The sequence below is a fragment of the Paroedura picta genome, chromosome 3 (assembly GCF_049243985.1).
Source record: "Paroedura picta isolate Pp20150507F chromosome 3, Ppicta_v3.0, whole genome shotgun sequence".
Taxonomy (NCBI): Eukaryota; Metazoa; Chordata; class Lepidosauria; order Squamata; family Gekkonidae; genus Paroedura; species Paroedura picta.
The window spans coordinates 149,556,933-149,582,525 of NC_135371.1; the positions used below are offsets into that span (position 1 = coordinate 149,556,933).

The 25,593-nt window shown below is 41.1% G+C and overlaps 1 protein-coding gene across 7 annotated transcripts in view; it reads right to left on the reverse strand.

The window, feature by feature from the left end:
* Window positions 1-25,593, reverse strand: part of SCN8A (sodium voltage-gated channel alpha subunit 8) — a 144,225-nt gene that overhangs the window by 70,350 nt on the left and 48,282 nt on the right. For 5 of the 7 annotated variants that reach the window (XM_077328672.1, XM_077328669.1, XM_077328668.1 and 2 more), the window contains exons 3-6: window positions 17,983-18,102; window positions 10,636-10,724; window positions 9,983-10,111; window positions 8,076-8,167 (exon numbers count right to left, since the gene is read on the reverse strand). In XM_077328672.1, coding sequence (XP_077184787.1) covers window positions 8,076-8,167; window positions 9,983-10,111; window positions 10,636-10,724; window positions 17,983-18,102 — 430 coding nt within the window. Of the gene's footprint in view, window positions 1-8,075; window positions 8,168-8,314; window positions 8,407-9,982; window positions 10,112-10,635; window positions 10,725-17,982; window positions 18,103-25,593 lie in introns of those variants that run through there. The other 2 variants (XM_077328673.1, XM_077328674.1) reach the window with 2 other exon arrangements.

A 25,593-nucleotide genomic window follows, 5' to 3' on the forward strand; every position in this document is an offset into this window, starting at 1 on the left:
AAAGTTCTCAAATCCTTAAAAATTCAGAGATGCTATATTGCTTGGCTGAGAGAGAACAGGCAAGACTCATTAGCAGCTGCAGCTAAACCCCCTTGTGCCGATTCAATTAGACAGATCCATAAATGGAAAGAATGTGCAAGAAGAAGATTCTAACATCCACCCTTGTGTATGGAGTAATGGAGACATCTTCATCTTCCCATATCTCCCTAGCCAATTAGCACTGTCAAAGCTGACTGCAGTGTACCTCAGCTTAGCAGATATCAACGGTTTGATATCCTTTTGCTGTCTTTAATGGCTTCTCATTGTAGTTTTATAAGTGAAAGTGCATAGTCAGGTTTCCTAAGGCAGTGGTCCCCAATCTTTCTTAGGCTGGGGACTGGCAGGGCATTGGGCCACGCCCGCGCAGGCCACGCCCACGCATTGGGCTGCACCTGCAAAATGCACGGGCGCGGCCCACACGGGCGCGGCCCGGCCTGATTTCCTCTCCCCGCCCTCCCACAGTAAGAAGCTTCCCGGGCCGCAAGCTTGCGGCCTGGGAAGTTTTTTACTGCGGGGGGGGGCGGGGAGAGGGAGCCGCGGCCCGGTGCCATGGCCTTCGCAGCCCGGCACCGGGCCGCGGCCCACAAGTTGGGGACCACTGTCCTAAGGAACTGTTTTGCCCTTTAGCATTGCCATGTTTCCAGGAGAAATAATTTTTCTGGAGCAGAGGCAAAATTCAATGAAGAGATGTTTGACACTGTTTGAATGAAAGGGCAAAAACGCACAGCCAGAAGAGGGGAAAGATACTTTTCACCAGCACAGTCTGTTCCAGGGTATTTTCTTTGACATAATTACTATGGTCAGAGCCATAGTAAAATGCCATTTTATTGAGGGAATTTAAGTTTTATTTATTTATTGAATTTATATACCACCCACAATTCATTTGCATAGGGGAATTTGAGATGTAAATATTTATAAGCAATTATGTGGTTTTGAGTCAGTTCATGGCCCATGCACCTAATTACACCTCGGGAAGTAGATGCAAGTTCCTTTAATTTATTTATAACTCTACTTCATCCTGTGTGTGCATGTGTTAAGCGCCATCAAGTTGCTTCCAACTTAGGCTGACCCTAAGAATTAGTATAAAACAGTCTTAATCAGGTCTTGCAAACTAAGTGCTGTGGCTTCCTTGATTGAGCCAATCCATCTCATGTTGGGTTTTCTTCAACTTTTCCTGGAATTACTGTCTTTTCCAGTGACTCTTGTCTTTTCATAATATAACCAAAGTACAATAGCCTCTATTTAGTCATTCTGGCTTCTAGGGAGGGTTAAGATTTTCTCCTGTATTTTTTGAAGGGCTTCATGTTTGTTAATAATAATCAGAAACATTACTTACAGCATTACAAATATTCCAGGGACAGAGCTTCAGAAAACACAGAACAGGCCTTGTCTTGTGGGGGGCCTTGGGTGCCATTTTGTCATCTATGTTGTCCAATATTTACAGGAGGATACCTAATAAGATTGCCCAAAGACTGATGGTGGATATCATGCAGAAGATACCCAGTTTTAAATATCTCTGTCTAAGGTTTCAGATGCATCCACTATGATGTGAAAGCAGTGTTTTGTGCCCATGGTTATGTAGCTAAGGCAGAACAAGCTAAAGCTGAATAAGACAGTGGTAATGTTGGCTCAGAAAGGGATTGGAGCTGGGATTTGCAGAACAGGGTAAGAGACTGGGGGTCTAGAAGTCCTCCTAGACTCAGCCGTGCTATTTAAAACAAACAGGGTGATTGGAGGTGCCTTCTAACAGCTACATCTGATTTGACAGCATGCTTTTTAAAACAGCCTTGTTGTTGGATTAGGGTAATGCCCTCTACATTGGACTATACCTTAAAAATAATCTATACCTTAAAAATATTCTTGCGGCATTGCCGGCTTGGGGCAGTTCACAACATATTTAACAACAATTCCATAAAACATTTAAAACCATAAACTCACAATTATAACAGTAAATTGATCAATACATCACAAATCATAGCCCGCTGTTATCGCTCGGCCACCACTAATTTGCCTATTGCAGTCTCTTCTCCTGTTTCAGGGGGAGATTTTTTTTCAAAGTAGGGCCCATTCCATGGTGTTACTGATTCTCATTAACACCAAACATTAACACCCCACCAAAGAATGAGTGTGGGGGAAGACTAATGATGAAGCTTTGAGAACATTTTATAGGACATTAGAGCCTATGAGATGGCAGTGAAAGTGGCTAAATATAAGTTTTATGCAACTTCCATCGCACTCATGAGCTCACGCCCAGCAAACTGTTTAGGGTAATTTGATCCTTTACTGTCCTTGAAGATGGGCACTCAAATAGTAGTCGATTGGAAATTAATTGTTGAGGCATTTTTGAGCTATTTTGCAGATAAAATCTCATCACTCTGTTGTAACCTTCCACCAATTCTTGATACAGTAAAAGAAATGAAGGCCACTTGGCCTCTTTTGGAGGATTCAGGTGGCTCTCACTGACCAAAGACTTCAGGTAGCCCTCGCTAACTTCAATGAAACCAACCTGCTCTAGCCATCTCAGCTCCTGTTTCCTCACACACAGCTCCTTAGTATACCAAGAGGCTTCAAAATGGGGGTGGAGAGGACATTGGGGTGTGATTTTATTGATGGCAGTCAACATCCGGTTTTGCCAGTCATTGATCTAATGTGTCTCCAGGAGGCATTGGGCCCCACAGAGCATTCAGGAACCCATTTGGATTCATAAGTCTCTGCAGGCAGGTCAAAATGCGCCTTCCTTCCTACACAGGGAGGTGGTGATATATAGAGCCAGGCCTCCAGGGCAGAGTGGTCTGACCATGGGACAAGGTTGGCCATCATCAGATTTACATTTACCCCTGTGTTGTTGTTATGTGCGAAGTCGTGTCCGACCCATCGCGACCCCATGGACAATGATCCTCCAGGCCTTCCTGTCCTCTACCATTCCCCGGAGTCCATTTAAGTTTGCAAGTCCATTTAAGTTTACCCCTGTACCAAAGATCAAATCCAGTATGCTGGTTGGGTAGGACCAGCAACAATTTGTGAGTGCCTCAGTGTTGCCATGGATAGTAGATCCGCATTGACATCAAAGTTCCCCAGAACCAGCAGCCTAGATAACTGCTGTGACCAAGTGGCCACTGCCTCTAGCATGCCCAACAGGGCATCTGGTGGTGTATTAGGTGGATACTACACCAACCAGATGACCACCCCTCTGACTTGACAACCGAGACTGATGAAAGACCAAAAACCCGGGGGAGCTAGCTCTTTGTTTCGCCTTCTGTCACCTAGGTTTTGGTCACATATGCTAGATCTACCTTGTGCAAAATATTCCTACAGGGTCAAGACCTTGTTATTAATTGACTTGGGATGGAGAGTAGAAGGAATACGAACATAGCTGTATGGTGACTGGCCTCAAAAAACCCGAAGACGGGCACTGTAAGGCAAATTACATCTCCCAATTCTTGTATTAATTCATCCTTCCCAATGCCATATCTGCCATACACTGAGTTTAATTCAAGGTGCTGATTGTGTCCTTCAAAACCCTTCATATACTAGGACTCACAAGCCTAAAAGGCCTCTCCCTGTATATACCTGCCATCAGCTATAACCTTCAGCTTGTCACCTGCTCAAAGTTCCCTCACTAAAGGTAGTTTGCCTAGTGTCAATGAAGACTGGTGCTATTTTGTTTCCACTTTATGGAACTACTTCTGCAGTAAGAAGAGGTGAGGGGAATATCTGGGTAAACTTTTAGGGGGTAGTGTAATGCCATTTTATTCACCAGAGCATTTGACAGAGTGAATTGCTTGCATCTTATTTGGTTGAGCTGCGAACTGCAGAGGAGTGTGTGTGTGTTTGTATTGTTATTTGGTGTTTAGTTCCATGCAGTCTGGAAAGCCAGGATGTGATTTTTTTTAATGCATCTGATAAACTTTTTGGAGTGCTTCAGTAGAGAGTTTAAGGAGGTGCTTGCCATTGCTGTGTTTTATGAACAAAGGAGAAATCATTTGCCTTAAGGAATCATGGATGGACTCCATGGGCACTAGTAGCTAGACAAGGTAGACATTTACCTTTTCATCAGCAAGCATTGCTTGTGGAATCAAGAGTCAATACATCTTGGGGGGAAATGGTCTTCGGAATGCACCCATGAGCATGCAGCAGCTTCCTCAAATCTGTCTTTTTCAAAATCTATCTGTTCTTTTCTACCTATCTCCCTCCCCCTCCAATCACCTAGGCAAATTGACTACCAAATCCAATTGCTCTTCAGCTCATATAGATTTTGAAATTAACATTAAAATGAGGTACAGCCCGTATTTTTCTTACCAAAGTAACAAACCACAACGCTTTCCCTCCAGCAGCTGCCCCATTTTAACCCATCCTTTTAAACTCACTCTCCTCTCCTCCAATTTACGAAATTAAAGGCATTTAATAAACCATTAAGCGTTGTGTCAGTTCCTTCACCCTCTCAATCTACCACTTGATCCAAACGTTTTCAAATACGTTTTATTTGTCCCAGTTCTTGAACGGCATCCATTCTCTGACTCACACTCCCCAAGTCTTCTCTCCAAATCCCTCAGGGCTTTCATGCAGCTATAATTGATACTAATGCCCCCCTTATTTTCTGCTTTCACTGCATTCCCAGAAGGGTCTGGTTGAAAAAGCTTTGGGACAGTGTTCTCTCTGTTTTAATACCATCCCCGTTTTTCCTCCTAGCGAGATTTCAAGAGCAATTATAGCTTCCTCCCCCAACCCCTTATGGCATTAAAGTGTGCGCGCAAATGTGATATATCACAGTTTGCCATTTATAACTGATTTTAGAGTTAGGCCTGAGTTGGGTTTCCATTCATGTCCTATCCTTGGTCGACCATTTCTGTTCATTACTAAGGTACAAAAATCAATGAGATGTGCCTGCCTGGCTCTCTGCTGTGAATTTGAATCAGCACATCGGGTTTTATTATTACACCTATTCTGTCCTTCACTGGAAAGCTCAGAACACAGGTTGGGTTCACATGCCCCTACATTTCAGCATCTTCTCCCAGATCATACGCTGGGTCAGAACATTCAGTTACAATCTACTATTTACCTGTGGATATAGTTAGCTTTACAGCAAGGTAGCAGTCCCAGGGCAAATGCACCTTTGGTTATATGGAGAGAAGCTCATTAAAGGGGCTTCAGGCTAAGGATGCTATTGTTGTGACCCATTTGAATTCTAATGATACATTACTGGCTGGGCTGTTAATTGCCCAACTTACAGGATGTTATAAAAGCTTTCTGCTTTCCTTATGAAGGCAATTGCTGTGTGCTGCTGACTCGGTCTCCCTTCTGTGCAGTTGCCCGGGACAAACCAGTTGCTTCAGAGCCAAGTAAAAGTTTTTTGGGTCCCCTATGAGGCTATTGAGGGAATTGCTTTAGAGCTTTGCTCAAGAAGAAAAGGTGGCATATAAATATTTCAAATAAATACATAATACATGGATGCTTTCTATAAGCTAGAGGGCCAGTTTCCTTTATTTACTGCAGTAATGTGTGATTGACTTGAGGAGAAAAATCTAGCCTTTCAGAAATAAAGGGGGACAGATGGACTTTTCTGGAGGGATTAGAACCCTATTGCATTTGTAGAGCTAGCAAAGTTTTCTTTTAATCATGCAAAAGACTAATCATACAGAATACAGCAGGCATTACAAAAATGTGAAGCAAGCTGGATTATATGAAGCAGGCCCAAGCAAAGGCTGGAAATACTATGTCATGCACAGGGTTTATATTCCAGGTCTATGCAAAGCACATATGTTACTTTCCAATTCAGGCATCTATTTAAGTAGCCATTATTATATATCATACACTGTAGCAGCAAGAATGTTCATTATCTGTGGAATACATTTTAGTGTTCACAGAAATGGCTGCTGCTGTGTGTATTTCAGATTATAATGTGAGTTATTAGATATTAGTTCAGATGTTATACTGTTCTCATGAAGCTGGGCTGCCAAGGACTGAAACACCCTATCCTTTTCATGGGGGGGGGGGGGAGACAGCCCCTATGGTTCTCACTATTCTTCAGGCTCCTTGCATGCCAGGAATTCCACGTCTCTGTCACAACTGCTTGAGGTTCTGGTGGATCAGGAGCCAGCTTCCATTCAGTGAGAACACTGGGCATAGTGGGATATTCTTAAGTGATTCTTCCACCACCAGATCCCTGCAGTCTTCCTAGGACCAGAGAAAGCAGACAGCCAGGAACTAAATCTGGACTGGACAGAAGAATGCACACCTGGTGACTCAGGAATTGAGCCATAAACGGAGAAAAGCAGCAATCCTGGCACGACTCTCTGCAGGAACAGGTAGGACTTGCACCTCCCCTATAATTCTTCAGTTGAGCTCTGCCATTGCTGGGTCAACAGCTCTCCAAACACATTTAAGCTAGTACTGGACAGCTCCCTACAGCAAAGACTCCAGCCATTCAATTCCAGCTCCTAACATGAGGGTCAGCTTCAGCCTCGCCTAATCTCAGCTGCCCTCTAGCTACCCCATGGTAGCACTGGCACTGACAGCATGGAAAGCACTGACAGACATAGGTCTTTCCCACTTTTCCATCCCCCCTGCAGCCATTTTCAACTTTGAAAAGCTTATTCAAGAGGGTTGTGGGATCCACATGGTCAAGCGGGATCCAGAGGGGAATGGTGCAAAATCCACTCTACTTGTCTCTCCATCAATGGAGCTCCATTGACAAAACAAGGAGGAGGGGGTGATTTTCCCATTCCCTCTCCTCACTGAAGATCACTTGTATGCATGGCTTCATGCAGGTCCTGTAGCCCCAGTAATAAATCTTCCTAGGGTTGGAAGGGACTTCCTGAGTGGAGGGGGAAGCAAGGAAGAGCCACGATAGGTACATGAAGATCCCTTATCTTTGTGCAAACATACTGCTGGATCCAATGAATAAACAGACAAGTCTTATGAGGTTTTTAAGAAGAAGAAATAACTGGCAGAATGTAACATGTGATTCAGCCTTAAGTGAGAAGTCCAAGCTTACACAAGTAATTTTCCAGAGCAAGGAACAGAAAATCCTGGCTTGAACAGAAGCCCTGCTGACATTCTAGTCATTGTACTCATCATCTTCCCTGAAGGAACATGTCACACATTATTTAAAGATATCCACTATGAAGGGGGAATACAGTTCACTACAATGAGTGAAGGTCTAACATGAATCCATTATACTGTGCAATATACCAGTTGAGCAGGCAACTTGTGTACATATGGGACTATAAATATTCACACAGCTATTTCACAAGTGAATGTGGCTTTTCTTGTACATGTAGAAAAATATTCTCTGTAGCAAGCAGTCCTTGTATAAGAGAGGTTTGCTGAATTAATCCAGCTTTTAGATTTCCTTTTCGGTTCTACCTTAGACTATTTTCTGCCACACTAGCAAATATGTCAGAAACAGGAGTGCTTCTGGAGTCTCACTTGATCTCATAAGTGAAAATTGTCACCATTTACTTTAAACTTTTACAAAGATGGTACACTTCTACTCTATGAAAAACATAGGTACAAACATGCAAATTCCATAGGGCTGGAGTGAGATTGCTGTTAAAGAGTTATACAATTTCTCATTGTTAACTAGAGCTGGGTTTGTGGTTTCCCAAACAGGCAAAATTTATGCCAAAAAAATAATCCAGTATTTTGAAAAAGTTGCCCTTTTTGCACTTTCAAATGTTCCTTTTCATAACGTTTGTGGTTTTGATTTCTTCTAGATGTGGTTCTTCCCTTTTTTTCTTTAACTCCCCCCCTTTTTTAAATCCATTTACCCTGTGAAATTATGACACTCATCATGGTTGTTTCCAAATGTTAAAATGAGAACATGGTGGACATTTTTCAATGATGATCAAGGAGATTTGTTTTTGACCAGCTTTAGAACTTAAGTTGGTTGTCTGAAGGGCCTCTTCATGCAGAATGCAAGGCCTGTCAAAAATGTGGCTGTGCCATTTTTGAAAAAGCATGGGACGAGGAAGGTAAAGGACACACACCAGAAGTGCAAGACACAGTCACTCTTAGTGGGTAGAAGCATTTCTCACCTGGAATGACAGAGATAGTTTTCAAAGCTCGGAGAACTCTGAAAGTTCTCAAGGCTGACACATTCCCAAGGTCCACAAACTCTGTGACATATCTGCAACAAGGGAGGTCACACACAAAGAGACACAATGACAAAAACACACACAAAAAATGGAAGTGGGGAATAAAACAACAACTACGGACAAAGCAATACATCACTCACAGGGAGCTGCAACCCAACACCTAACACCAACTGCCTTACCTGGAATTACAGAAATAGTTTTCAAAGCTCTCAGTACCCTGAAGGTGCGCAGAGCTGAAACATTGCCTAGGTTTACAAACTCTGTTATATACCTGCAGAATTAAACCAGAGTTAATGGCACCAATTGGGGTCACCTGGCTTTTTTTCCTTAAGTGCATGTTCATTTGCAGGAAACAAAAACAGATTTCAAATTTAAAGTATTTTGAAAGAAGCATTTTTAAAACAAAAAAGAAAAAGAAAGAGGGAAAGCAAGAGAAACAAGGATGCAAATAAACACACCGTATTCCTAATGAGAGCTGCACTTTTAGGCTGCCAACTGGCCAAGAAAAAAATTCTGTCCCTTTAACAGAAATTTAATTTGCACAAATCTGCAGTTGAAACTTTTCAAGGCACAGAGTTGAATAACAACACTGGATAACTGGTACAGATCAAATGGCTATTAAAGGGATATCTAGAAGGGGCAGATTAAAAGTTGTTAAACCCAGTTGCTCCTGTCTAAGTCCATTGATTTCAATCAACTTAAAAAGTATAACTTGATTTAGGATTGCACTAAGAAATATCATATATCACAGGCTCTCTTTTATTAACAGTATTTCCCATTAATTTCTGTGGCTGAATCTGATTGGCCTATGGACTCTGAATTTTTGGGAGGAGGGTCTCTTTAACAATTAGCTAAAATGTGGCCATGGACAATGTTAAAAATTAGGGGTGTGGTTCCAGGAAATCAGGAGATCTGGCAACATACTAGTAAGCAGAGAGACCAGTCAAGAAAACCCAGATGGGCAAAGTGGATAGGAATTTGGGTGAGTTTTCACCGATTTTCTAATTATCTAATAATAGCATGACAAGGGACAGCTCTAAACACTCTTAAATAAATTTGTTTCCCGATCCTATTGTATAGCATGTTAATGAATAACCACTCCAAATTATGGAAATGGTGTCTTGCACCCTTAAAGATGAACAACATTTTACTAAGGTAAATCAAAATGTTAATCTTTCAGATGCCACAATACTTTCCATGGCTTAGAATGATATAGTCATCTATTATATCCCAAAAGAAAACCCCAGCATCATGGATTCCACTCCCCATTACTCTCGGTACATACGTTGAAAAATCATCCTTCCAATGCTGGTCACACACCCCTTTGGATTTTAAGAGCCAGAACTGAGATGTGCAATATCAAAACATCTAATGGCAGAAAATGATAATTTAGTAACACAATACAATCTAATTTGTCAAAAATCAGTTTCGAGTGGGTTAAGTGCTGCATTTATTTCAGCAATGTCTGATACCAGCGGTGCTAATGCCAGCAGTGGCCAAACTCATCAGAGCTTGAAACACACTAGTAATTTCTGTCTCTAGGAATGCAAAGCTCTACATGCTGCACAGTAGCTGGGTTGTTCACCGCTTACTGGATCTGAAGGACAAACTGACCTAGCCAAAATGACAAAGCAAATATAAACAAAGCAAAAGAAATTAAACAAGCTAGCTGAATCATCTTACTGCACAGGCCGATATTTGGAAGTTACTAGTGATGATTTGAGAATCATGGGGATGGTGAGTGGGATTGGTTAAACTTTCAAATTTCTTGACAATCCACTGCCTGCTCCTTCTTTCACTCACATCCAGAGCCTGCTGACACAAGGGCAGCCAAACATGTAACTTACGCCATCATGATGACACTGAAGTCTAGCCAGTTCCATGGGTCACGAAGAAAAGTGAAACCGTCTATACAGAAGCCTCTTGCAATAATTTTCACAAGTGATTCAAATGTATAAATACCAGTGAACGTATACCTGCAAGAACAAAGGACGATGGAGCAGAACACAACGTGTTAGAAGGTATGCCCTGATTTCTGTGCCTCACCCCCAAGATATGGCTAAATATACACAACAACATTTCATATTTGACATTCTCTGGGGTGACATTTATAACAGAAAAAGTATTTTGACTGACTGTAATTTAAAAATGTGATTTTAAGTAGGTATTTGCTCCTTGGTTTCTATTCTTTTGATTGGGTAATGCTTTCATTGGGTTTTGGCAGACCTTGCTAGATTCTGGTTTATATAACCAATTGCCCTTAAATTATGAATGGCTGATCTGAAGAATTGGTATTGTCTGGGGTAAAGGCTAGGCGGTGGGGTTCCTTGCATACTTGGATGACATCAGGAACAAAATACAAGGACATAAACTAGAGTGCTATTGTCTTGTACCACGGAGCTGACATACTGCCTCTCCCTCCCCAATTGGCTACCACTGCTATAAAGAATTAAGCAAGGCATTTTAAGAAATTCAAAACAAAATCAATTCTGTTACTTACTCCACCTGCTTCGACCAGTCCGGTGGGTTACTAAAAGTCATGAACACACAGTTCGTCAAAATAGTGCACATAATGATCATGCTAAATACTGTAGAGGAAAGTCAAGGAAGAAGGAAAGATAACAGATTGCATTTTTAGCCCCAAATAAGAAAAGTACCCTACTAAAGTTCTTTTTATTACACCTGGTAGAAAACTCCAATATTCTCCTTTGTGAACGCATGAACACACATTACTTCTTTTGACTGGTGGCAGCTTTCCAGGGTCCTAAGCAGAGATCTTTAAACTGGAGATGCTAGGGACTAAACATAAGATCATCTGAATGAAAAAACATGCTCTACCACTCAGGCACAGTCCCACTGCCACAATAATACAGAATACTCTAAGGCGTTAAAGCTAATTAATTAGGCCATGATTTCTCAACCAGTTTCATGAAACCTGGCGTCCCTTGATGGCCCTGGGTTTCCTGAATGGGTGGAAGTTAATTATTTCAAAATATTTGAAAAATTTGTTAATATTGGGTGATATGATCATATATGGTCATGTCAATGTGCCTCCCTATGTCTAACGATGGGCCTGGAGAGGGCGGGGAGCAGAGAAGCCCTGGGTAGACATGTACCCAGCTATGCTTCCCAACCATATTCTGCAGGACCACAAAACGTCTAGGGCTTTTCTAGGCCAGAAGAATGTTTCAGTGGTTTCTCAGTGGTAAAAAAGTTGAGAACAGCTGATGTAAGCAATACAAATGCCTTCTCCTTTAGTCATGGTGGGAAGTCCCTGATCATTGGAGTCCTGGACTTCTAGATCATTGTGCAATGAGCAGCCAGATATAAGTGATACAATTCATCAAGGAAATTCAAGGGATGTCCCAAAGTATACTTCTGGCATGCTATGGGCCATTCTTGGTCAACAAAGCTGACTTTGAGCTGAAGTACTACACTGGAACTGGATGAAGAGATGCAAACAAAACAGTACCAAACTATGCACAGCTCTTCTGCATTGCAATCACTTTTAGACCACGCCAGCTATACTGATCATTTTAGAGTTCTGCTGCTGTTTAATCATACACTGCCATTCTTGATGTGCTATACCCTTTTAGACTGCATGTTGTGTCTTGTATGTGGGATACTCCCTGTATACAAAAAAAACCCCTTACTGTACATAACTCCTTACTGTACTGTTTGCCTGGCCTCGACCTGGGCCAGGGCCTTTTCGGTCTTGGCCCCAACCTGGTGGAATGAGCTCCCAGAAGAGCTGAGGGCCCTGTCGGAATTGTCAGTTTTCTGCAGGGCCTGCAAGATGAAGCTCTTCCACCAGGCGTTTGGTTGAGGCCAGGGTAGACCCCCGGAGTTTCCATCAAGGACCCCTTCCCAAAGTCTATCAAAGTCTACTAGAGTCTATTAGACCTGCATCCACTCACTCCTCCATCTGAACCATCTGAATGAGGTGGGATGGGATAGATTATTGGTGTTTTTGACCACTTGCTTGTTTTATTGTAAATTGGGGTTTTATGGAGTTTTATTGTATTTTTTTTTTTTTATAATGATTTTTTTTTATTTTCATAAAGATAGAAATATAATCATCATTTGAGAATATACGACCCCACATTGACTCCACAGTGATATAAACTTTTGCCCAAAACTCTAAGAGCCATGAGTCTAAGAGCCGTCCGCATTTCCACTACATTAAAAAAAAAAAAAAAAGGCCTGTTTAGATATACAAAAGAAAAGTTATACAATCTAAGAGCTATCCTAGCAGATATTTCTAGGTTTGAGTTAGATGCTTAACATTAAACATTTCTTATAGCACAGTATGAGTTTTGGCCCTGTATCAATACCCTGATGAAGGGAGAGGAAAGTAGGGCTTTGCCTTAAAGATGTACAAAGAAAAAAAATTACAAAAGGATTTCATAATTTCTCCTTATCCTTAATACAGATACATCTACAAACCATTTATACTTGACCCATTCTAAGAGCCATCCTGAAAGGTATAAGTTGAGAGCTTTGCATTTTCTACAGATCAATATGGGCTTTGGCCCTATAACAATACACCAATAATAAAAAAAAATAATAAGGGGGGAAAGCCCCATTTTATATTTCCAACGCTAACGATTATATTACCTATATGCCTACTAAGAAAAAGAAACAAGAGAGAAAAAAGGCACTGCTTCCCCTTTTTCATAAAAGTAGCAATGTAGAATACAGTATATGTTGTTAATACAGAGAATAATAAGATTTCCAGGTTTAGATTAAATGCTTAACATTAAACATAAAACAATATAAGCTTTCAGTCTTCTATAGCTTCTCCTTATCCTTGGTTCTGATACATCTACAAAACAATTTATGCTTGACCCATTCTAAGAACCATCCTAACAGATATATTTTCAGATTTAAGTTGAAAGCTTAACATTAAACATTTTCTACAAGTCAGTGTAGGCTTTAGTCCTAGGACAATACACTAATAGAAGAAAGAAAAAATAAGGGGGGAGAACCCCATTTTACATTTTCAGCACTAATGATTATATTACCTATATGCCTACAAAAGAAAAGAGACAAAAAAAAAAACAAGAGAGAAAGAGACACTGCTTCCCCTTTTTCATAAAAATGGAAATATAGAATACAGTATAACATTAAACATAAAACAATATGAGCTTTCGGTCTTCTTAAGGGGGTCTCATCTCGAGGCTTGCTACATCTTGTCGTTCCCGTAAAATTATATTCTGTCCCATAGGCCTTTGGCGTAGAAAGTGCAGTTGTACTCTTTCCCGCAGAGTATGCATCGATAAATCTTGAGGCCGTTGCACCTCCTGGACTCCAGTATCAATACAATTTTTTCCCCAGAGAGATCCTTTAAATCGGTTACTTTCACTGCAGATCCATATTTCTTTTGATTGATTTTTGTACACTGTTGCTTTGAGATGGCTGTATGTCTTTTTAAAAAGGGTGTCCTTATCTGGGCTGCAGAACTCCGGCATCTCATTTTCCGTCTCCAGAATTTCAGATTTCTCTTCTACTGTTGGTTTTCCACCTTGTTTAGAGCTGTCATCAGCCAATGTTATTGATCCATTATTCCTGTTAAAGACGTCTTCCTTGGCATCTTGGATCTCCTTGAAGATATGAATTTCAGATTTCTCTTCTGCTGTTGGTTTTCCACCTTGTTTAAAGCTGTCATCAGTCACTGTTATTAATCCATCATTCCTATTGAAGACTTCTTCCTTGCCATCTTGAATCTCCTTGGAGATATTTTTGATCAATCCATCTAAGAATACTTTGTAATCTTGGGTTTGTATCTCTATTAGATGAGCCAATCTTTTTAACATAGACATGATTTTGACTTTTAAAAAACCCGGCCTCAAACAATTTTACAAGTGGCCAGTAGAGGTCCTCTGTTTTATCCTCTAATGTTCCGGCACAGGCATGTGACGTATTAAAGTCAGTTAAGGCACAGAGTTCTCGTGAGATTTTCCCATTCACAGCTCTTATCTTCTTATCTTCGAAAACCAAAACAATTACAATAAGAGCTTTTGCCAATTAATTCGAGTTGATTTGAGTCCTTCTTCTGCTTAGTTAGGAGAATTAGCCTGCCTCTTAACGAGGTGGCTTCAGGCAGAGCAGAGTAAGAGGAGGGGGGAAACAAAGGGCTTTGATGCAGGAAGAAAGACGAAGAAAAAAAAACGAGAGATACTTGCAGTAAATGATGTTTTGGAACTCAGCCGATGTCCTCCCCTCAGTTCAAAGCGTTCATTAGTAGTAAATCATCATGTAGGGTTGAAGCAGATACTTTAAGATTAAAGAAAGAAAAGAAAGTCCGAGGTAGAAAATGGCAGTCGTCCTCTGGACCTGGAACGCTGACAGCCTATAATCCAGGGAGATATACTCCCTAAAGGATTGGAGACGGCCCCAAGAACTTCCTGGGTAGAAAGGTGAGGTGGAGTTTGCGTACCCCTCCTCTTTTCTGCCAATTGCTTGCACAATTGACCCCTGTCAGGCTTCAGAGATAGCAGAGCAGGTGCCCTGCCACCCTCTCAGGACGACATCTTTAGCCACACCCCACGAGTTTTATTGTATTTTAATGTTTTATTCTGTGAACCGCCGTGGGTTCCGGGGAAGTGTGGTGGTATATAAATTGAAATAATAAATAAAATAAAATAAATAAAAATCCACCATTTAAGGGACAAAGGTTGTAGCTCATTCTTCTCCATTATATGCTGTATATGTGTGTATATTTTTGAATAATATAAAACATTTGTATATGTGATATCCATATGCAATTTGAAATGCTGAGGTCCAAAATAAACGTGTAGCCCACATTCTCTCATCTGGGGTATTGGCTCTCATGTGTGGAACTAGGATTCTTGTGGGAAGAAGGAAAACTGCAACCTTCAGTTAAAAATATAAAAATATACATATACACATTTAAGGAGTTTCAGACACAAGGATTGACAGAGCAATCTTAGACAGAAAATAGAATGGAATCAGATTCAGGTCAGGTTGGGTTTTACCTCTGCATGACAGACTGATTCAGCCCCATGCATGAATCAACCTACCAATGAAGAGTAAAAACAAATACATCACCTTTGACCTTTGGATATCACTGCTTAACACCTAACATCAAGGCTGTAAAACTGTAATGTAAGCAGAGAAAAGCTGATGCATAAAGAAGAGTTCTTTCACCTTTGGTTTCATTCTACTTCGCAGTGATCCTTTCAGGGACATATTCTGGGCAATTCCCCAAGAGTAGAGATCCCAAAAAAAGATGCATGAGTTCATTAGAAAGAAACAATCAGGTTCTACAATACTGAGCATTTTAAAAAAAATTATAGAAACACTGAGTGCCATCCCACTAAGGCCCAGTAGACATATGTAACCCATGCAAAAATATACTAGACATCTATGAAAATTACATTATCAAATAATAATAAGAAGAGTTGGTTCTTATATGCTGCTTTTCCCTACCCGAAGGAGGCTCAAAGCTGCTTACAGTTGCCTTCCCATTCCTCTCCCCACAACAGACACCCTGTGAGGTGGGTGAGGCTGAGAGAGCCCTGATATCACTGCTCGGTCACAACAATTTTATCAGTGCCGTGGCGAGCCCAAGGTCACCCAGCTGGCTGCATGTGGGGGAGCACAGAATCAAACCTGGCATGCCAAATTAGAAGTCCGCACTCCTAACCACTACACCAAACTGGCTCTCATTAGACATCATAAATGACATGGCTCTCATAAATGACATCATTAGTAGCCCAACATTCATATATCTAATTATCAAGTGTTTGTATATCTCTATCTCTACCTCTATCTGTCATATTCTTCCCCCTGTCAGTTCTGGTCATTCTACAGCAAATTTGTCATAGATGCCCGGACTCTCCTGGAGACACTTGGTAAGTGCATACAGAAAATAAACATTTCTAATCAATATTGAATCAGTTTTCTGAGTCTAGAAACTTTGTCCAAGCATTCAAAGGACACCTTGACTCATCCGTTTTCCTGCCAAAGGATGAGCAGCTTAATCGTTCTCCCCTCCATACACTTTTGTCCCTGACTGCTTTTCCTGTAAAAATTTAGAAGACTGCTATTTCATTCTGAAACACAGCCTCCCCCTCAGCAAACACAGAGTCCACATGATAAGGCCATATTGAGATGGATGAGGATTTATCTATAGACTTGGGAAAATCCCTACGTTTGCAGAAAAATTCGATAGCATGAAAAAATGCGATTTTTTAAATAAAAAAAGACAACACTCGTAAAAGTTTGATATATGAATCTGAGATGACCCCCGGGAGAGCACAGTTATAATGGGGGCATTGTATTTTACCAATATATCCTATTATTTGATGAAATGACACTGTTTCTATAATTTTCAATATTCTCTTCATGATAACTTTATCCTACAAATGTACATGATTTTCAAATATCTTCATTGGTGATTTAAATTCAAAGCATCGTCTTTTGGGTGCTCTGTTCAAATCCCTTGTAGGTTGCAATTCATTATTTTCTCCTGGCACATGATTAAGAAAAAATGAAATGTCAGCTATTGAATAAAGTTAAACTGCAGGAGGGTGTGTGTGTGTGTGTGTGTGGGGGAATTAAGAGAATTTGTTGTGATATTTCTGTACATCACAAGAACTACAGCTGGGTCATCAGGGGAGCACAGTCATACACCATTTTTTAAATTAAATAACCAAGGGATCAGTGCTTTTTTGTATTTCACAAGAATGTACACTTTTAAAAACAGCAACAGCACGGGTGGACTGGAAAGTGAAAATGGCTGTGCAGCAAATCGTCAATCAGCTCCTACAGAACTAATGATGGGCACTGGCTCATCCATTTCTTCCTCCCCCAATTGGGCAGAAATTCAGGAAGAGGCAGTTAGGAAGCTGACTGATCATCACTGAAGGGCCTGAGCCAAGTAGTGCCTGACACAGTGGCAGAGTTGCCGTGGCTTGGCTTTCTTTGCTGCTAGTGGCCTTCCGGGGCCTTGGGCAAACTAGAAATGTTCCTACAAGTTAAATAACTAATCCTCCTCTCAATAACAGGTACTCAGTTTGGAGCCACATCAGCCTTGCAGCCATACACGCCCCACCAGCCGCCGAGGCCTGTACAGCTACGGTAAGGCGCAAGGAGGGGGGCCACTCCAGAACTCGTGGAGCCGGACTCCCCGTTCACCCACCTTCCCAAACACCTCCCCACTAGTGCCCGCTGCATTTACATGTGCAGCGGGCTTTTTACCTAGTACATATATAAGGATTTTTTTGGGGGGGTGGGTGGGTTGAGGGAGGTCCGGATAGTTTATTCAGAATATATTAACACTTTCTCAAACAGTAGAACTTCCCATTGACACGATATTTTCAAAAATATCTAGCCCCAAGATAATCCAAACTACTCTGGGAATTTATTCCAAAGTGCATTGATTTTTATTGTTAGCATTTTCCTGTACCAAACTGCTAGCCTCTATGATCCTCTCCCCATAGCTAGGAAGACCAGCATTGAATGGGCTTGCTTGATGTGGTGGAATGTTATGGAGGACAGAGGCAGCTGTTGTCACGAGGAAGCCATTTTTCAGGGGTTTCCCCATGCCCACTGTAACATATATATACTAGTCCTAACTCACTCAGGAAAACATCCAATAGCAAAATATTAACATGTCACGAATGCACATCCATACATATGACCTATGTCACTTCTAACAATATAACCTCCAATTGCATGACCTAGACATTTTGAATATCTTTGTCACATCTACATCATTATACATTGAATGAAAGACCTAAACTCCATGTGCACCAGAAAGAAATAAAAGCAGGGAATACAGTGACTGCGCGGGCAAGTTATACTATTTTTTTAAAGGATATGAATGTATCAAAATTTTAATAGCTATTCTCCTAAGCAGATTAAAAGGACTTAAAATGTACAAGGCAGGCGTGGCACTAAATCGGAAGAGTGTTTTGCCTCTGTTTAGTACAACAAAGGTCTGTAGAGGAAAAAAGAGAGAAAAAGAAAGAGAAGTTAAACAGTGTTACAAAAACAATCTGTAAATATTATCTTGTGTTCCAATTTAAAACTGCATTAAACATGGCTGATATTAATATTGTTTTAAAATATAGTTGCATTGGTCATGTTAACGTGTTAGGAGCTTTACGTTGGAAATACGGGTATACAATAAGCAAATGAAAGAGGATCTAAATGTGAAGAATTTTCAGTCATAGTTTCTAAATACAGTTAGGTCATAGATGACCATAATAGCAATATGAACTATGCTGTGAGTCATATTTTGAAGGCTTTCCAATGTCCAAAACTGGCCACATGTGATAAACTGGTGTATCAAGGAAACAGATTTAGAGCAGCCTTTTCTTTTGTGCTGGCTTACTATAGACAAGGGAAATACTGAAAAATACAACCTATCAGCACCTACAGTCTGAAATAATCTAGCTCAGAATTCCATTACCATATATGATATAGAATGAATCTCAAATAGGAGGATGCAGCGAACAGTAACATTAATTTCCTTAATACATTTGGCCGGAGGGTTACTTAGAATAGAATCATAGAGTTGGAAGGGTCCGCCAGAATCATCTTGTCCAATCCCCTGCAGAATGCAGTAAATTCACAACTACCTGTCCACCCATAGTAACCCCAATTCTATGCCCAGATGATGCCCCCCCAAACCCCCAGAATCCCTGGCTTGGAAGAAATTTGCCTCCTGACCCCCAAAGTGGCAATCAGCATTTTCATGGGCATGTAAGAAGAGGCCACAAGAGCAGCCACATATAGATACAATCCCTTCTGCCCAGCTCCTTACAATCTTCCTAAATGCATAAAATCAAGCATTTCTGCAAGGTGGCTATCTAGCCTCTGCTTCAAATCTCTTCCACCTACCTTGCTCTTTCCTAGCTGATGAATGCTTTAATTTTCCTCCCTTTTCTATTTTATGTTGCTTTGTTGCTATTCTGATGTGCTATTAATGGTCATATAATTAAATATGTAGTTAACACATACATTTTGGGGTGAATAATTAACCTCCCTCCCTCCCCAAAGCAACCATCTTCAAACTGGGAAAGGGCACTGACTGGAAAAGGGCACTGCCGCTAGGAACCACACACATCTGCAACCTTGGATTGTCTTACCTTTGTACACCCCAAAGCAGCTGAACTCCTCAGCTTAGCAGGGCACTGATGCATGCACAGATCATCATCAGTTTCATATAAGCAGAGAATACACCCTTTTCTTTGAAATGGTAGAGTAACCACATACACTCACAGGCCATTCCTTAACATTGAAAAGAATGAACCAATGGCTTTGTTCAGATTTAACACAGAGCCATGTTTATGCATGGTTGGGAAACCAAACTTCAGCTCACAATGAAACTTCAATTTCTGATTTGTCTTGATAAATGCTGGTGACGTCAATGGAGCTCTTTCCCCCACCTCCTCTGCAAAGAACCATTGACATGGCAACACACATTTTTTTTTAAGTCAAAACTACTCATATTGACTTGTGCCTCTATTCAGAACTTCTACAGAGCACCGTTTGTGATATGGTTCATGATTCAGTGACCATGAATCTAAATTAACCTATTTTAAAAGAACCAGATAGATGCCGATTGTCAATATATGTACTGGCACTCCAAACTCACTTTTGGATATTTATGTCATTTTATTTGGCTACCATAGGATTTTGTATCATACTGAAATACCTTTCATTACTATGGACAAGACTCAGAGGGAGGGCCAGTGTACAATGATGAGCACCAGGATCTATGCACAAAGACACATGGTATACTCACCACCACTACATAGAAGTAAACCAGGATTTGCCATTGACTTTGCTTCAAGGAGGAACTGAAAGCAACCAGAGCTCCATGATGAGTATACCTGTGTACTACGCAACTATGCAAACAAATATTGATCACATAACTATATTTGAATATATACTTAAAGCATATTAGATGTACACTGATGGAATTTGCATTTAATTTTTTGTCTTGAGTCACAGTGAGAAAGGCGACCTATGAATGAAATTAACAACAGTAACAATAAATGTAGCATGTGAAGTGACACAATTTCAGTGCTGCAGTGGTTTATAATTACAGTGACCCTTCAAGATAGCACAATTAGGGGAGATTAGTTGCTGGGCAACCTCTAGACCATTCTGAGATATTGGGGGGGGGGGAGACTGAGAACTAACAAGACAATTAAAATTGTTAGCAAAAGATTTAATTTGTTTAAAGCTCTATTTAAGAAAGCAGTTTCTCATATCAAGACCGTGAAAATCCAATTCTTGTCAGAAGTGACAGATGGCTGCTTGTATGACAAAAGAATGTGATGTGCTCAATAGAGGAAATTCCATTACAAAATATACATACAGGTGGTACCTCCTGTTCTCTATGACCTGTGTCAGAGATAAGGAGCACAATCCAGGTTGCAACCAAGCCCCACTGAAACGTATGTATTACTTTATTTCTTTCAAAGGACGCTCCATCTTTCTTTCTGAACAGAAATTCGCAACACCATTGAGGCGGCCATAACATTACAATGAAACCTATACAAAGAATATACTAATCCTCTCTAATATTAGTAAGATGGATGGCTCCATGCCAATAAGCAAAATAGTGTTCCCTACAAACAGGACCTAACAAGAAAATTGAAATGATTAACTAAAGATCTAAAATGGTTAACAAAATATCTCAGTGGGTGCAAGCAAGTCAAGTCCCCATGACTAGAGGTGTGCATTTGGCTAATCCAAGAAAGAAAGAAAAACACCTGAAAAATACGTATGCTGCACCTGAAAAAACACTGAAAATATTTTGGATTTTTCAGAACTGCTGGATAGCTGAAGGATGTTTTTAAAGGGGTTAAAGTCCCTTTAAACTCCTTCTGGGTGAACTTGTGGCTTGTAGTAGGTGTTTAAAGGGATTGCAAGCTGTTTAAACACCTTTGGAATTCACTCATGCAATGGCTTATAAAAGGCATTTACATTTTTAAAGAAACATATTTCCTTTAAAATTTAAATGCTTTCCCCTTCCATTGAAAGCAATGGAGGATGGGGGCACCTTCTTTGGGGGGCCATAGAATTTGACCCCCTGGCCTAATCTTTTTCAAACTTGGGGGTTTCTTTAGGAGCTATGGTGCAAATTTGGCGCCTCTCCTTCAAAAAATAGCCCCCAGAGCCCTAGATACCTCCAGATTGATTCTCCCTTATACCCAATGGCAGGGATGTCTATACTGTGGCTCTCCAGATGTCCATGGACTACCATTTCCATGAGCCCTTGCCAGCATTATGCATTAGTGCAGAATGCCCACCAGCATTATGCTGCCATGGGCTCATGGGAATTGTAGTTCATGGACAACTGGAGCACCACAGTTTGGCCACCCCTGCCTCATGGGGAACATTGACTATAATGATCCAAATAAGATATATTTCCTGTTCAATATACCCGATCACGAAAAATACAAACTTTTTTGCACATCCCTACCCATGACATTGCTAATGTTGCAGGGGTTCACCTCAGAACTGTACAGTACTTATGGAGGTCTGGATGATGAGTAACATATGCACATCACTTCTAATCACTCAGATGGCCAAGAGGAAACAGAATCCTTTCACTGCCATTTGAGTGGACAATAGGCTGTGTATAGAACTATTACAACAGTAGGGAAAAATGGGAGAAGGAATCCTTCACTCTGTCCTGTGAGTATTAAAATTCAGCCTACCCAAAAGGGAACTGAGCCCAGTTCTGTGCATTCTGTACTTGGGAAATTCAGTACATGCCCTAAAGCAGGGGGTGGCCAAACTGTGGTGCTCCAGATTCCCAAGGACTTCAATTCCCATGAGTCCTGTCAGCTGGTACACGCTGCAAGGACTTATGGGAATTATAGTCCATGGACATCCGAAGAGCCACAATTTGGCTAACTCTGCTTTAGTGCATATACTGAATTTTCCAAGTGCAGAATGCACAGAACTGGGCTCAATTCTCACTGCTCTCCATGAGACAGACAACACTAATTTTACTGGAAATAGACTGACCAGTTAATAGCAGGAACCAAGCCAGGGAGGTTTGAGTCGTTCTGGGGCTCTGGCCAAAAGTTAAAGAGAGGGCTCCAAAATGACCATCTGGCTGCTGCCCCCTGTGTGATGTGGGTGAGAGCCACCACCACCACGGAGCCATTACTACCATGGAGTCCAGGGCAGCTGCTGGGTTTATTGGCTAAGACCAATTCCAGAACCAAACACAGGTCTTCTAGGCACCAAGTGAAGTCATTAACCATTCATTAACTATTTCTTCTCTTGTTCTTCAAGTACAACAAACCTTTGAATTACAGCATAGAAACGAACCAAATGTGCTTGAAGGCAACAACAAGCACTTAAATACCATGTTCAGTTTTCAAAATGTTTCATTTATGTACATTATCTTGTTCTGATTCTTCCAACATAGATTGGTATTGGAGTAAATTCAGTCAAATAGTAACAGCCCTTAAACCAAGGGTTGCCTTGTTTCATGTATTGTTCATACGTTCCATGTAAACTACCCTGAGCCTCTGGGGAGGGTGGTATATAAATATAATAAACAAACAAACTAATAAATAAATAGATGATGATGATGATGATGCTTGGAGCCGAAGGGCTAGAGGCTAGCAGCCCCATTAATGAGAGGTCAAACTGAGCAGACAGATAATTCAGAGGGAGTGGATGAAAATGTGAATTCAGAGGCTAAAGTGGCATCTGTGCTATGCCCTGAGCCCCCGGGAAGGGCGGTAAGTAAGTAAGTAAGTAAGTAAGTAAGTAAGTAAGTAAGTAAGTAAGTAAGTAAGTAAGTAAGTAAGTAAGTAAATAAATAAATAAATAAATAAAAATAAAATAAGTGGAAGAGAAGGATGCTTGGATCCAAACGAGCTTGGCCACAGGACCAAGGATTTCTGTCTATAGAATGCAGCTTTCTGTTGGGGATGAAAACTTTCAGCTTTCTCAACTCCCCCCTCCTGTGGCAGATTAAAATGCCCACCAAATCCTGTTCCTAGGAGCCCCACATTCCCCAGGAACAGGATATGGGAGAGAATTTTGTGCTGCCACGGGAGATAAGAATTTCACGTTCTGTGGGTGGAAATCCTTGTGCCTGTGGAAGCATTAGTCTGGATCCAAGCCAAGAAATGGGTACAGTGGGGATAACTCAGTGGAGTCCTTTTTTCAGCAATTTGAAAATGAGCTTCTGCTTGTCCAAGCAGAAAAGGAAAGTAAGATATAGGCTGCTATTATGATCTGTAAATTGCAGCTGGGAGTGGCTTGACTAGGGTAAATTTATGGCAGGGATAAACATTGAACTGCCAACCTTGTGGGCCATTGTCTTAGTCACTACATTACCAGATTCTGCCCTCATTCAAATGTACATGAATTCATAGACACTCCAGTTTTTCTGGAATTGTATCAACGGCCACTGGACGCTGGTTTGCCAATTTGAATTTTCCCTCTACCAACAACAACAACAACAATAACAACAAAAAGGCTTCCCTTACATGGAAAGCTGGCATATAAATATCAGTCTTGACAATTCCTAGTTCACACACCAACCCAGTGCAGAAACTCTTAATGGGGTGAGGGAGAGTGAAAACAAGTGTAGGGCTGCCAGATAAGATCTGCTGGAAACCCTTTTTGTCTGCTCTTGATCTGAACAGTGATGAGAGAGGAAAAAATACAGCGTGTCTTGCATGGCATGAAGTTGCTTGTGGGGAAGTGATGCCACATCCCCCAAGAAATGGCCAGAATCTCTATGGTTTTCCCTGTTTCCCGTTTTACCATAGAGTTTCTGGAAATTCCTTATGTGATGTCACTTCTGTCCCCCATTTTCCTAGAACAATGGGATATCACCAGAACAATGTGACTTCACTTTCATTTCTCCCCAAAAGTAACATCAATGCGCACACAATTCTGCTCCTCCCCAAGTCCCAGCCCCAAAGCTCTTGAAGGTTGCTTGGGAACCCTGCCTTGGGGGACTTGATATTATTCATTTTCATATGATATACAAATTGGGTCTGGATGGAGTGAAGAGGGCTGGATGATTTAACCCTCATGATAGAGCGACTTTATCTGAAAGTCTATGGGGTCAGTGTCTGCAAAGGACTGCCTGAAAACCCTATGTATATTGCCATAAGTCCTCTCCTGGAAGAAAGGTGGGATATACTCAAATAAATGTTTGAACATAGGAGGTAAGCACTTCTTTTCTGTACTCCACTTGAAAGTCAGTTGTCATAGCCTTTGTTTGCTTACTTCCTAAAAAAAGTTTGTTTCCTAATTTGATCACCGTTAGCATAGTTGCATTTTTAAGTCCTATTCAGTCTTTAAATGAATAAATAACGGCTGGAACTAGAGTTGTTCTAGTGTTAGGTAGAGCATTAGGAGAAATTGGTGATAAGATCCTATTAGTTCTCCAGTGAACACACAAATGAGTGTGGAGTATACAAGAGGAATGCCAGATTGAAAATCAGGAATCACCATCAGGGAAAATGAAGAATTATTATGTGGAGAATCTGAATTAATGAATTCATTGATCTGATTTATAACTCATGCCTGCCATGGACATGATGTCCCAGATGTGTGCTGGGAAACAAACTCAGTCATGCAACTTTCTGACCTGCCTGGTTGACAATTTCATTTATCAAATGGTAGATGAACCCACAAGAGGTTCAGCCATACTGGACTTAATACTGACCAACAGGCAAGAGTTGGTGGATGAGGTGAAGGAGGTGGGGACCCTAGGGGGAAGTGACCATGTCCTCATAGAATTCCTTTTGAGATGGGGAGCCAAGGAAGCTTGTAGCCAGACGCGGATGTTGGATTTTCGTAGGGCAAACTTTAATAAACTCAGAGACATGATGAGTGTCATACCATGGACGAGAATGCTGGAAGGGAAGGGAGCATGTGAAGGGTGGGCACTACTCAAACAAGAGCTATTGCATGCTCAATCAATGACTATCCCAGAAAGACGAAAACACTGCAGGAGCTCTAAGAAGCCTATTTGGATGAACAGAGAACTTCAAGAGGAACTAAGAAAGAAAAGGAAAATGTTCAGGAAATGGAGGGAAGGACAGAGCTCTAAAGAAGAGTACCTACAGGTTACTAGGCACTGTAGATCAATCATCAGAAAGGCCAAAGCTGAGAGTGAGCTAAGATTGGCCGGGGAAGCCCATTGTAACAAGAAAAGATTTTTCAGTTATGTGAGGAGCAAACGTAAAGTAAAGGAGGCAATAGGCCCACTGTTGGGTGCAGATGGACAAACTCTAACGGAAGATGCAGAGAAAGCAGAAAGGCTTAGTGCCTATTTTACACCTGTTTTTTCCCACTGGTCAAAGTGTTTAGGCACATCTAGAGATGGCCGTAGCCAAAGGATAGGGTCTGGGTGGCAGGTTAACATGGATAGAGAGGTTGTCGAGAGGCATTTAGCTGCACTGGATGAGTTCAAATCCCCTGGTCT